Source organism: Chrysochloris asiatica, unplaced genomic scaffold (genome assembly GCF_000296735.1).
Source record: "Chrysochloris asiatica unplaced genomic scaffold, ChrAsi1.0 scaffold00003, whole genome shotgun sequence".
Lineage (NCBI taxonomy): Eukaryota > Metazoa > Chordata > Mammalia > Afrosoricida > Chrysochloridae > Chrysochloris > Chrysochloris asiatica.
This window is the reverse complement of record NW_006408521.1, coordinates 47,060,506-47,075,093: the sequence shown is the minus strand read 5'-3', so window position 1 is coordinate 47,075,093 and position 14,588 is coordinate 47,060,506. Positions and strand designations below refer to the sequence as shown.

The 14,588-nt window shown below is 45.3% G+C and overlaps 1 protein-coding gene across 1 annotated transcript in view; it reads left to right on the top strand.

Moving 5' to 3' along the window:
• Positions 1 to 9,311: 9,311 nt before the first annotated feature.
• PDZD8 (PDZ domain containing 8) overlaps positions 9,312 to 14,588 on the top strand; it is a 75,300-nt gene continuing 70,023 nt past the window's right edge. Inside the window, 2 exon segments of the mRNA XM_006831393.1 lie at positions 9,312 to 10,048; positions 10,050 to 10,154. Of these exon segments, the coding sequence (XP_006831456.1) occupies positions 9,312 to 10,048; positions 10,050 to 10,154 (842 nt within the window).

Genomic DNA, 14,588 nt, shown 5'->3' with positions numbered 1-14,588 from the left:
ACTAAGAAGAGAAGGACTAAGAGCTGGTGGTCAGGAGCCGACTCACAGAATGTGCCCTTTGGAGATAGATGTAAATTATTATATATGCCTGAGTGGTTGTTTTTTTTTGTTTGTTTGTGTGTTTTTTAAAAAATCTAAAGTGGACAGAGAGAAATACTGTTAACCGATGGTACATGGAGGGGATTATAATCAATGTAATGAAACAAGGTATATGATTTGTTCAGTGTAAAACTGATGATATGCCCTGTAAACTTTCACTCAATCCACAATAAAAACTTTAAATTAAAAAAAAAAAGTTTACATTAATTAATTTTAATTTCTACTTGGTCTTTTAATGTTACTAGTTTAATACTTACTATGCTTTTTTAAAAAAAGCAATATTGGTGTGGTGTTGTAGGATAAACACTAGACTGCGAGCGGTTTGACTCACAAGGTCGGCAGTTCAAACTCACTACCCGCCCCTCAGAAACTCTACACAGGGTGTCTATGAGTCGGAACGGGCTCGACAGCACTTAACAACAACACATGCTTAAAAATAGAAATTTTCTTCTAAAATATTCTATTTCATTTTTTTACATTTACTTTCAATTACATTTTTGTGGAAATATATTCAAATTTGATACTTTGAGTTGGTTGTAGGTGTTGTTAAGTGCCATGGAGAAGTTCCAACTCATAGAAACCCAGGGTAGGGTTTCCAAGGAGTGGCTGATTTGAACTGCTTACCTTGAGGTTAGCATTCCCATGCTTATCCTACAGTGCCACACCAGGACTCCTAATTATATATTATTTTTTAATCCTAGTACTGCAGGTTAATGCACTGGATTGCTAGGTTGGCTTGAATCCCAAGGTTGGCAATTCAAGTTCATCAGCCGCCCCTCTGAAACCCTATACAGGGGTGTTATGAGTCGGAACCGACTCGATGGCACTTAACAACAAAAACAGAACATTATTTCAACCGCACATAAATTATGTGCATACATTACTATGACTACATAATAGTGATCGTTTTTAACATGAAAGTAAAAATATTTTCTAGAATATATAATTATTCATGAAGCATAGCTTTATTTTATCCCTTAACCAAACATTTCTGGTCCATCAATAAAAACATGTACAATAATAATGAAGTCCAATTATCTTTGAAATCTTGCCAACTTTCCGTCACATACAAACTATAGTTTTCTAATTGTTTTATTTTGCCTTTATTTGTGCATGTAGGGAATAAAACATGTTTTATCTAGAAACTTGATTTACAATCAGATTGTTCTTTTCTAAAATTTAGTTACTAATGGCTAACTTATTGATACTGAATATGTTAAGTACATTTTATATATTATCTCATTAAATCGTCTCAAGAACCCTAAGTCCTAGATAATTTGACTTGCTCACGGTCATATAATAATTAAGTCCTAGAGCTGAGATCTGACCCCCAAACCAAAAAAAAACCCACAACTCTAGAATCTATTCCAACTCATAGTGGTCCTACTGAGCATAGCAGAACTCCCCCATACGGCTTTGAAGGTTGTAAATCTTTCCATAACAGACGAGCACATCTTTCTGGCTGGTAGGTTCAAACTGTTAGCAGCCAAGCCTTTTAATTACTATCCCACCAGGGCTCCTTGACCTGACCCTGGAGAGTCTCCTCACTGTCTTATAGGGCTCTGTTGCTGGTGAGACCCATGAGCTAGAGGCATGAGTAACTTCGGGAGAGCTAATATTGATAGACATCCCTGTGGGGAACTCGGACACAAAAAAGGCAATCTGAAGGGTGGTGGTCAGAGTATGGGGAGGAGAAAAGGCTCCAAGAAGTTCTTCCCAGTCTGATCAGAGATCTGATATCACCTCCAAGAACCATTACTCAGGCACCAAAGACTAACAGGTGCCCAGCTGTTGTTGTTGTGGGCCATCGAGTGGGGTTTTGAGACTGTAAATTTTGACACGAGCAGAAAGCCTCATCTTTCTTCCACGGAGCAGGCCAATGCCACCAGAGCTCAGAAATGCCCAACTGTCAACAGAGAACTCCAGTTTCACCAATTCTTGGTCTCCTGACTTGGTACAAAACTAGAGTAATCAAGACAGTCCTGGCTTATGGATGGACACATAGCTCAATTGAATAGAACTGAGAATTCAGACATCTGGTCTTACATCTGCGGTTAGTTGTGGTCAAAAAGGTACCAAAAGATTTCAGTGAGGCAAAGAATAGTCTTACAACAAATAGTGATGGATTTCCATATGCCAGAGAGTAAAGTTGGACCCCATTCCTCAGACCATACACAAAAATGAACTCAAAGTAGATCACATGTTTGAACTAAATGTATGAACTAAAGCAATAAAACCAGAAGAGCACACAGGAGTGGATCTTTGTGACCTTGATCTAGGCAATCATTTCTTAGATATGATAACAACAAAAGCATGAACAGCAAAATTAAAAATACATAAACTGAACTTCATCAAAATTCACAAACGCCTGTGCTTCAAACAAGTGAAGAAAGTGAGAAGGTAACACACAGAATGGTAGAAAATATTTGCAAATCGTATTTAGTAAGGGACTTGTATCTTGACTATACGAGTCCTGGTGTGGTGCTGCAGGATAATGCACTGGACTACAAGGTAAGGTAGGTTTGAAATGCAAGATCAGCAGTTTAAACCCACCAGCTACTCCGCAGAAACCCTATACAGGGTCACTATGAGTAGGAACTGACTTGAAGACATTTAACAACAACAATTTTAAATACAAAGCATTCTTACAACTCAAGCATAAGAAAGCAAATAAACCAGTTAAGATATGGGCAAAGAATTTGACCTTAAGTGCCTAAGACCATGCCAACTCAAAAGAAGGTACAATACCAGGGCTCCTACATATTGTATGTTGTTGTTAAGTGCTGTCAAGTTGGTTTTGACTCATAGTAACCATGTATAGGGTTTCCAAGGAGTGGCTGGCTAGCTAGTTTGAAGCCCCAACCTTGTGGTTCAAATTGACCTTGTGATCCAGTGCTTATCCTACAGAGCCACACCAGGACTCCAGGCTTTCTTTGTTGTTGGAGCTGTTGTTAAGTGCCATCAAGTTTGTTCTGACTCATGGCAATCCTGTATAGTGTTTCCATGGAGCAGCTAGTGGATTTGAACTGCCAACCTTGGGTTCACAGTCCAGTACTGATCCTATAGTGCCACACCAGGAGTCCAGATGAAAATGTTCTAAAATTGCTTGTGATGATGATTGTCCAAGGCTGTGACTAACGGCCACTTTAAATGGCTGAGTTGTATGGGATGTGAATCTTAACTCAATAAAGCTGCTGTTTTAAAAAGCAAAACAGAGAGAATCATGGTCTTGATCTCTTTGAATCTAGGAGGTCCTTTGGCTCTTTATCCTATTTACCTACGCCCCCCAGGGGTGATGGAAACCAGCTCATGTTATCTTTACTATTAAAGGGATCACCAGGAAGGGTGACCATCTTGTCCCAGTTTGCCCAAGAATTTTTCAGTGTTAGCACTGAAAATCTCACTCCTGGGCCCCACCCCACCCCACTTCCAGGCAAACCAGGACAGGCAGTCCCCTCCCTTCCACCAGGAGTCTCTTCACAATGTCACCATTTCTAGACACAGAAGTGATAGGCAAGTTTAAAACAACAGATTCTCTTGCTAGAAAAAAACACACAACAACAACAAAGAGTGCTGAACATTTTACCTTACTTGGTAACCTTCACAGTGTTGTCAAGGAAACCAAAGGATGGAAGAACTTCAAGAATGTGAGAATGATTCATAGTGTCAGGTGCCCCTCAGAACTCTGGTAGGATAAGGACCAGTTTTGTTGGCTGTGGCAACAAGATTCCTGGGCCTTAAGCAAGAACAAATTCATGATGGAGGAGTGTGAGATAGAAGTCATGTCCCAGTGGGCCAAGAAGTGAATGGAAGGCAAGTAAACAATCAGGAAGGCAAGTAAACAATTAGGAAGGCAAGTAAATGATCAGGCTACTCTCCACGTAAGAGAGAAGACAGGTCAAAGTTAAAGGGGTGAGGATTTGGATTTCATTGTTTCCATTAGTATGAATGGAGAAACTGGAATTGTTTTCTATTCCAACAGAGGGAAGATAGATCCTGGAATGGAGAGGGATCCACAGCTTAAATAGGGGGATCACCCTTGGACAAAAGGAGGGGTTTTGGTTTCATTTTGCAACAGAAGATAAGTGTGAAAAGAGAAGCCTGTCATGCAGGTGGGCTTTGGCTAAGGGAGCAAGAAGCTGAAGAAAGGCCAATGTGAGGGCCCAGAGTCATCTGCTGAGTATGGTGGGGAGCAGATGAGGGTGGGAGCCTTGAGACTGGTAAAGGTTTGATGGCACTGTTTCAGGAAATGGGAGATGCTTGCTAGGGTGATGGAGAAACATGTCTGGGTCACTTGGGGGCCCAAATGACAACAAAAACCATGAAGTTCTTTAGATTCAGGGGGGAGAAAGGAGTTGGATTTATCTAAGGTTGAAGTTTTGCTGATGGAAATGATCAAATAAAAGGGGATAATGTCAGACTCTTGCTTAAAAACCTTCTGGAGGAAAAAACAAAACAAAACCTTTGGAGACTTGGTGGCGCTGTGGGTTAATGCACTGGACTGCAAGGTTGGTTTGAACTGTAAGGTCAAGCTCATCACCTGCTCCTCAGAAACACATACAGGTTTGCTATGAGTCAGAACTGACTTGATGGCACTTAGCAACAAAAGAGAATCCAAACTTGCCCTGACATTGAAACCCTCTGCTTTACTCTCTTCCCCTCTTGTCCCATCTCTCCTCCTTGCACCAACCCTATTCACACCACCCTCAATTTCTTCATTTCCTCAATTTCCCAAACCCTGTTGTATTTTCAGCTTCTGGGACTTTGCCTCCTTCTGATCAGATCAGGAAGCCCTGGTAGCAGTAAGGTTGGCAGCTTGAACCTACCAGGTGTTCCATGGAAGGAAGACGTGGTAATCTATTTCCATGAAGGTGTATAGCCTTGGACCCCTAATCAATTCTACTCCACCCTACAGGCTCACAATGAGTTGGAATCGACTTGATGGCAACACATTTGTTTTAGTTCTTCGTCTGATTACAGCACCCTTGTCACCATCAGAGGCCTAGGCAAATTTGCTCTAAGAAGTCTCCTGTGTTCTCCAGCCCCAGGATTACTCTCTAGTCCCTATTATCTAGAGCACCCATCATGTCTTCTAGATTCCCTCTCCCTCCTTGAAGAATTCAACCCACCTACCAGCAACCCGAAAGGGGCAAAGCATTCTTCTTCTTCCCTGTGACCCACTCCCTGGCAGAGGGAAGGGGGGCTGCATGATTGGACTATGGTGAAGCCCATTAGGAGTTCTCTCCCAGCACTTGAAATGAAGCAAACTGGCCAAGGTGAGAAGCTCTAGATTTGTGTGTGGCACTTTCCCTTCCCAAGCTGCCTGCATACTATGTGCTGAGCCTGTGGGAGGAACAGGAATAAGCACAGACCAGCAGAAGTGGGGGATGAAAAGGTAAGAGAGAGACGTGGGGGCCAGGAAAGAAGGCAGGGTGGAGGGAGGGAGAAACTGCTCTCTCAGTCCCCAGTGTCTGCGAGAGTCCTACATGAACATCTTGCCCCTGAGCCATTCCTGGAGATGCCCAGTATCCTTCATGTGAATCCAATTTCACTTAAACTAGCCCAGGGCAGTTTCTGATTCTTGCAACCAAACATCCCTGCCCTTGAACCAGAGATTCTGTCCATTTCACAGGAGTGCCTCTGGAGAGCACTTTCATCCTCAGAGTTCTGTAGAGGTGTCTGATTCTACCTGGACTGGTCACTTTTGAGGGCAGGGACTCTCCTATTCATTCAGTATCCCCTGAGCCTGGCCCATGAGAGATACTTAGACATAGTTGTTGAATTTGAATCTTGCCACTTCATACAATGATTTGATAGGTCATCTGTTAGGCCAACATTCTAATCTTCCCAATGCTTTTCTCCTTGTTATGTGGTACTTGTATTATTTGATAACATTTGTATCAAATTGATGTTCATTATACTCTCACCCTCTGTGCATACACATGTGGGGGCTTTCTCATCTAGAAGGATTCAGAGAGTAGCCTCACAAGTGATCCATACTTCTTTCTAGTTGGTGAGACTAGTCTTACCCACAACCCATTGCCAGTATCCAACAACCTTGACCCTTGAAATGGATACTTCCATGAAGTCTGTTGGGAGAGCTGAATTTCAATGATGTCATTTAAAGCACATTAAAAAGTCAGCAGGCAGGCAACTTCTTCTTCCAGAAATCTACTCAGAATCATAGGTTTTCAGAGTTGAGACCAGAGGTTCAGACTTTTGATTTTCTATGGACAGCATAATATTTTTAAATATATACATTGTTGTTGTTGTTAAGTGCCACAGAGTCGATTCTGACCCATAGCAGCCCCGTATAGGGTTTCTAGGGAGCAGCTGGTAAGCTTGAACCACTGACCTTGCAGTTCAAATGACTTTGCAGTCTGGTGCATTAACCCACAGCGCCACACCAGGACTCCAAATATATACATAGGTTTGCCCAATTTATATTCTCCCCTGGGAAGGCCTTTATAAACAACATTACACTTCTATTAACACAACATCGTTCCATAAAATAAAGGGCTAACACTAACTGTTATCAAGAACATTTTACCTTCTAATTTGAATCTTGAATAAATGTGACTACGAAAACTCATGACATTTTTATTTTTAAGTGGAATAAGACACATAAAGTGCTTAACACTGCCTGGTATACGATCAATGCTCTATAAATATTACTATTAAAGTGTTCAATAACTTTAGCTATTTTAACACGAGGAAATCATTTTAGATTTCACAAGACATTTGCTGAGCACCCTCATGGTTTGGGAGTGGGACTGCTCAGCAGGCAAGTTTTGCTGGGGAGTGGAGTATCTCTCTATAATGGGTAGAAAAGATTTGGGATTTCTAGAGCTGGTCTAGACTGAGGAGGATACAGGAGGAAGGTGAAGAGGGAGGAGGAGCCTCTTAGATGGTGTGGGAGACTACGGCTTCACTTGTGGGGGCAGAGGGGGTTGGAAAATATTTTAAGATCCGGGATGGGTCACATGCAGTGATGTGAACAGCTCCTCCTTCATTCTCTGCCTACCTGCCACCCCCAACTTCTGTAACATACCTCTCATGCATCAGCATCAGCAAGCAACGGTGCATGAGAGGTATCTATGTTTTGAGGTGGAAATACAGGACTAACACTCTTGCTCCACTTGAGTGGACACAGTGTAATACTGAGATAGCAGCCCAAAAGCAGAGGCTAGGAGCCAGAGGTGACTAGGATTACAGGAAGTGTCCTGGTTTTGGATTGCCACAGTGTGTGGAATGTGAGGTTGGAGCCTGGTTCCTCAAAGACACCTGTGTTAGTTTTGTGGGCAATGGAGACATTCTGATTTCACAGTTGGCCATGAGGTCCCAGTAAGATGGGCCCAGTTCTAGGGTCCTGCACGTGTTCCAGCTGGGGCAGAACTGTTTTTGTTCTATAATCACCAAGAGTCAAGACAATCACTGGCTTGGAAACCTTTTAGGACTAGAGAGGGCAGAAATAATCTGATTTTAAGGTATGGGCTATCTGACACCTATACGGTAAAGCAATCCATAAGTTAGACAAACTTTAGCATTTATGATGTAGCAACCAAGTAGTCAGAAGGTGTGAGAGGTAACTTGTTCAGGGTGACCTGACTTCATTAACTATGATTTTGGTTAATTTCCTGAAGTCTGTTCTAAACATCCTTCTTTTCCCACTCCCAATCTCTCCTTTCCTGTGTACTAGAGAACCAGTAAGCCCCATTTCAAACTGTCTAGCAACCCCCAATGGTACCGAGTAGTGATCATGAGCTTAAGGTTTATTGTTGGAGGAGCCAAACTTCCTCTATGCCAGTGTTTGTTCACATCTGTAAAACAAGTAAAAACCAACTGAGATGATTCAGACTCATAACGACCCTATGGGACAGAGAATTTATCCCATGGAACTTCCAAGAAATCCTGGTGTAGTGCTAACTACAAAGTCGGCAGTTGAAACCTACCAGTCCCTCATGTATGAAGTTTCTGAGTCAGAATTGACTCGATGACACTTAAAAACAACAAATCTTAACCAGAGCTGATCAAGTCTTTCTCACTAAGAGTAGATGGTGGGTTGGAACCACTGACCTTTGGGTTAGCCAACAAGTACTTAGTCATTGCACAACCAGGGCCCCTCCTGTCGAATGGGTAAGGGCTAACAGTAACTGTCTCACGTTGTTAAGTGCCGTGGAGTCTGCTCTGACTCATAGCGATCCTATATAGGATTTACAAGGAGCTGCTGGTGAATTTGAACCGCCAATATTATGGTTAACAATCCAGTGCTTATCCTACAGCGCCACACCAGGATGCCTCATAGACGGACTAAACGTCATAGTACACAGGGGCTTATTAGCACACGGCTCCAGTTTAACAATGAGCCACTGTCGGTCATATTCCATCATCCTATGGCAAAGTGATCTCACTGGTCATTCCTGGTCCTGGCTCTTTTACTTCCGCATTTAAAGCTTGAATATCCACCTGGGTGTTAAAGGATGTCTGCATGTTAACGTCTTTTTTCTCTGCTCCTCCTTCATCCCACTGCCCACTTCCTAGAACGTTGAGCGTCAGCTGGTCGCACTTCAGACCAGCGATGGACGTCTCCGAGGCAGTCCTCGCTTGCCCTGAGTTTGGAACAGCTCCAGATCCTGTAGGGAAAGAGGAGCGCGATAGACCACCGCCAAGGGAGAACGCACCTCTGCTCAAGGATGCTCCACGCCGACTGCACCCAGCCTTATCTGAGCGCTGCCCCTCCTAAAGCTCCCTGGTCCACGTCGCGGATCAAAAAGTAACAGCCACGTGGATAACCGCGCGCGCAGTCTGAGAATGGAACGTTGGCGTTGGGAGGCGGGTCTGGAAGGGCGCCCGGGAGGTAAATAAGGACCCGCGTGCGCGTGCCCGGGCGCCGGCTGCCAGGTGACGCCGCCGGGAGCGAGCCCGCCCCTAACGTCACGTGCATCTCGTCCAATGAGAAGAGGCCGGAGGGAGACGGCGGTCCCGCCCCCTCCCGCCCCCGCCACACCAGCCCCCTCTGGGAGCGTCCGAGGAGGCGCGGGCCGCAGCAGGCTGAAGTTCCGCACGGTGCCGGCCTGAGCAGCCCGGACGAGGCCCAGGGAGCCTCGCCCGCCGCGACCCCAGCGCCCGATGTCCTCAAGATGGAGGCAGCGGGGGCGGCGGCGTGAACAACGCGGCGCTGTGGGCGCGGGAGCAGCGGTCCGGGTGGCGGCATGGGGCTGCTGCTCATGATCCTGGCGTCGGCCGTGGTGGGTTCCTTGCTCACGCTCCTCACCCAGTTCCTGCTGCTCTACCTCAGGCAGCCTAAGCCGCCGCCGGACGAGGCCGCCCGCGCGGCCGATGGCTTCCGCTACCTCAAGCCGGTGCCGGGCCTGCCCCTGCGGGAGTACCTGTATGGCGGCGGCGGGGCTGAGGAGCCCGAGGGCGGCGCGGCTCCGGGCCCTGAAAGCCCCGCGCCGCCGACGCAGGAGACCTGCTACTTCCTCAACGCCTCCATCCTCTTCCTCTTCCGGGAGCTGCGGGACACGGCGCTGGCCCGCCGCTGGGTCACCAAGAAGATCAAGGTGGAGTTCGAGGAGCTGCTGCAGACCAAGACGGCCGGCCGCCTGCTGGAGGGCCTGAGCCTGCGCAATGTCTTCCTGGGCGAGGCGGTGCCCTTCGTCAAGACCATCCGCCTGCTGCGGCCTGTGGTGCCCTCGGCCACCGGCCAGCCCGACGGCCCCGACGCCGAGGCGCTGCCCGCCGCCTCGCCCGAGGAGTTGGCCTTCGAGGCCGAGGTGGAGTACCACGGCGGCTTCCACCTGGCCATCGACGTGGACCTGGTCTTCGGCAAGTCCGCCTACCTCTTCGTCAAGCTGTTGCGCGTGGTGGGCCGCCTGCGCTTCGTGCTCACGCGCGTGCCCTTCACCCACTGGTTCTTCTCCTTCGTGGAGGACCCGCTGATCGACTTCCTCGCAGTTCGAAGGGCGGTCCATGCCCCAGCTGACCTCCATCATCGTCAACCAGCTCAAGAAGATCATCAAGCGCAAGCACACGATGCCCAGTTACAAGATCAGGTGAGGGGGCGGTCCCGAATGCGCAGGGTGCAGAGCAGGACTTCCCATGGCGGGGATCGCCAGGCGTTGCTGCAGGGCACCCTGGGGCTAGTGGGGGAGCTGGACGTGGAAGCGAAGGTCCCTAAGCCGTGTCTCTGGCTTTGCAGCACCTCTTCGGCCCTATTGAGAAATGGGTGTGGGCACAAAGCCCAACCTTGAAGCGTGGGCACGGGCCCGGGACCGTTGGGTGGGACTGGGGCCTTGCTGCCTGCGCAGCTTTCAGGGTAGCCCCTGTAGCTGTTGGGAAGGGGAACCTTCCCCACGCACACCGGAAAAGGAGTTGGGATCCTGTCGGGACAGCACATCTGCTCAGATGGGGCCTTCCCGCCAGCTGCCCGGTGTGGAGAGGCACTGGATTGCAGACCCAGACTCTGCTCCCAAAGTGCGTCTCTCCGGGGCTGGAAGTTGCACACACGACCTGAAATCACCCTGCACGCACATTTTGGAGACTTGTACCGTATCTTTACGCAAATAGCACGCCTAATCTAGGCTTTTGGCAAACCCGGCAGGCCCCACCCACTTTCAGCAAGTTTCCTGGGTGCTATGCTGTTGTGTGCGGGTTATATGCGGCCCTCCTCGGAAACCTGTATAGACAGGGTCACTATGGGTCGGAACCAACTTGACGGCACTTAACAACAACAACATAGTGAGCTTAGCTTTTTACAGCACTCTTGTATCTGGTGGCTTAGCTCTAGGCAGCATTTTGATGGTTTTACTATTTTGACTGGTGGTCAAGATTTCTAAGATCCTAGACGTGAAAGGCGAAAAGTGGGTTTGAAGGGCCTGGGATTTCATCCAGTCTGGTCCAGGAAGATTTGCTGTCCCTTGGAATGAAAGGGACATGTCTGCGGTCAGACATGGCTGTTTCTTCTTAAACAGCTGGAGTTTTATTTTCTGGTGTTTTTATATTCATGAAAATGTTTTTTTAGCCCGTTTGGATTTTGTTTATTTATTTGCTTGTTTTTTTAAATATGTCGATTTTGTATTTGCCCTTTGATGGAAGTTGTGTATTTCTAGATCCTTAATTTTCTACATGGTGTGGTGCTGTAGGATCAGCACTGGACTGCAAACCACAAGGTTGATGGTTCAAACCCACCAGCTGCTCTTCAGAAACCCTATACAGGGTTGCGGAAAGTCGAAACTAACTCCATGGCACTTCACAGCAACGATTTTCTGCCACAGCCTCAAGTGTCAGTGATGCAGATAAAACAGAGATAATTTTACATGTTTGGGTTTGGAGTAGATTATGATTTGCGTATGTGACACCTTTTTTGTTGCTGCTAATAGCAGAAGGAGCTCTGGTAGTGTAGTGATTACCAATCTGGCTGCGAACTTCAAGGTCGGCAGTTCAAAACTACCAGCTGTTCCTTGGGAGAAAGATCAGGCTTTCTGTTCCTGTAAAAGTTTACAGCCTCAGAAACCCTGTGCAGGGTCACTATGAGTCGGAATCGACTCCATGGCACATAACAACAACAGTAGCAGGAAGCAACAGCTTACAACTGTTGAGTGACAAGCGAAGTTTACTAATGGACATGTTTTCATATGAGATTGGTAGGCTGGCTAACTGTGTTTAATTTGTTTAATTTCCTGTTCTGTGGAGTTGTTGTTAAGTGCTGTGGAGTTGGTTCAGACCCATAGCCAATCTGTATAGGGTTTCCAAAGAACAGTTGGTGAGCTTGAACCACCCACCTTATGGTTCAAACTGACTTTGCAGTCCAGTGCATTAACCCATAGCGCCACACCAGAGCATACTTTATGCAACCTACTCTGTAAACTATGAAATACTGTTGTTAAGTGCCATTGAGTCGGTTCTGACAAATCGTGACCTTGTATAGGGTTTCCAAGGAGCTACTAGTGAGCTTGAACCATTTCCTTGCGGTTCAGTGCATTAACCCGCAGTGCCACACCAGAACTCCAGAAGTGAGTAAATTATAAATGACTCCTATTGTTTAAGCAGTAGGATGTTTGTTTATAGGAGTGTGTTGCTAAGAGAGTTTTGAAAAACAAGTTGTTAGCTGTTGTGATCACAACTTTTATTTATCACAGCTTTTATTCTGATGTTTCCTGGGTACCTTTCAATAACCTTTGACTGCATTATTATCATTATGAATGTTAATTGCAAATAGCCAGTGATACTTAGGTGGCGCTGCAGATTAATGCTCTGGACTGCAAAGTCAGTGTGAACCAGCTGGTCTTTGGAAACCCTATACAGGGTGGTTGTGAGTCAGAACCAACTCGACAGCACTTAACAGCAATAAGGTTGCATGTAATTTTGAGATTCACTATTATAGTAAGATCATTTTAATTTTAAGAGTTTTGTTAAATATGAAAGAAATTATGAATTTAAGAGTTGTGAAGCCATCAAGAAGTTTATTTGTAGGAACTTATATTATCTGTATCATTGAAGACCATTCTATGGTCAAATTGCTTTTTATTGACTGTATCCCAAGAGATTAAAAAAAAATAATCATAGCAAGAGTGTGACTTGTAACCATAAGCATTCACTGATTACCTCTGGAAATGTACGCATTTGTGAGAGAATCTCGGTGGTCAGTCAGTAAATACTGCATAGAACCCATCACTCAAGTTGCAGATCGTTATTGAACACTTATTATGTGCCAAGGGATTTTCTAGATGCTGGGTCTTCAGTGTTGAAGAAATAGACTGCCTCAACTCTCATGGGCCTTAGTCTAGTGAGAGTGAATGAGCTGTGCCTTGTAAATTAGAGCGTGATTGATGAGGTTGAAGTTACTAGGAAGCTTATTGTTAAGGGCCTTGGAGTTGGTTCCAACTCACAGCGACCCTGTATAGGGTTTCTGAGGAGCAGCTGCACCTTGTGGTTCACAGTCAAGTGCTGATCCTACTGCACCACACCAGGAGTCAAAAACCTGCTAGAAGTCTGAGGACTAAAAGGACTGTCTCAGGAGGTGTTTTCTTGTGTCTGGTTCTTCTGCAGGAAGCATTTTAAACTGGTGATGTTATGGAACTGAGTCCCGCTTTAGATGGGAATACGAATTGAACTACATGTAACTTGTATGACAGTTGCACAGTGAGAATTAAAACTGCCCCACTTAAGTAACTTGTTTAAATCAACTAAGTAGTGAAACCTAGACCTGAAACTTGAAAAGCCAGCCTGCTCTTTTTTTTTTTAACTACACCATGTTGTTTTTAATAGTTGGTTTTTTTTTTTTAATTAAGTAACCATTATAAGGTACATATGAGATACCTTTCCAAAATAATTATGAATTCTGAGAAAAATATGACTGTAAAAGCGTTCTTTCTTAAATTGGAAATTTGAAGCTTCCATCAGAAGGTGAAATTTCTAGTGCTGCTCCACTTAGCATTTCTTTTTTAATCCGGCACCTTTGTTTCTACATAGGATTTCTTTCTAGTTTATCCTTTTTAACCATCTAATCTACTTAGTACAGCTAGCGCAGCAAAGAAAATTGCATTTTGTTTTGTTGTTGTTGTTATGTGCCATGGAGTCGGTTCTGACTCATAAGCGACCCTGCAAAGGGTTGCCAAGGCTGTAAATCTTTACAAGAGCAGAAAGCTTCATCTTTCTCCTGCGGAACAGCTGGTAGCTTCAAACTACTGACTATGAGGTTAGCAGCCTGATTCATAACCACTACACAGATCCTTTATTGCATAACAGAAATATCTGGCCAGTTCACATTGTGGTCCCTTTGCTCCTTCATTTATTGTTTCCTTTTTCCTGGTGCTAAACTGAACTTGTTTCTCAAGATATTCCTGGTATTTCCCCTAGGGGGAGCTAAGTAGTTCAAGTGGCTGGTTTCTAAGAATTTGGCACTTTGTGTGGCTCCGTAAGATCAGCACTCGATTGCAAACCACAAGGTTGGTAGTTCAAACCCACCACCTGTTCCTTGGAAACCCCATACAGGCCTACTTTAAGTCAGAACTGACTTGACTGTGCTTACTACCAGCAGCAACAAGGCTCCTGGTGTGGCGCTGTAGAGTAAGCAATGGACTTTTCACTGCAAGGTCAGCAGTTCAAATTTATCAGCAGCTCCTTGGAAATCCTATACAGTGATGGTCACTGTGAACTGGGACTGACTTGATGCCACTTAGCAACAATACCACCACAGTTTGAAAAGCATGATATTAAATTATAATATAAAAAAATTCTGTATAATTTTAGCATACTGAATTATGTGTTCAAAGATAAAGTTGCTGTCCACTTGACCCTGGCTATTGTATGTCATGATAAAACTGTGCCCTATGGGGTTTCAGTGGCTGAGTTTTAACAAGTAGAGCATCAGGCCTTTCCTCCCATACGCCTCGAGAGAGACTCAAACTTCCAATCTTCTGTTGACAAGGGATTGCATTTCCACTACCCAGGAATTCCTAAAATAGGTACTATATGTATTTACTAGT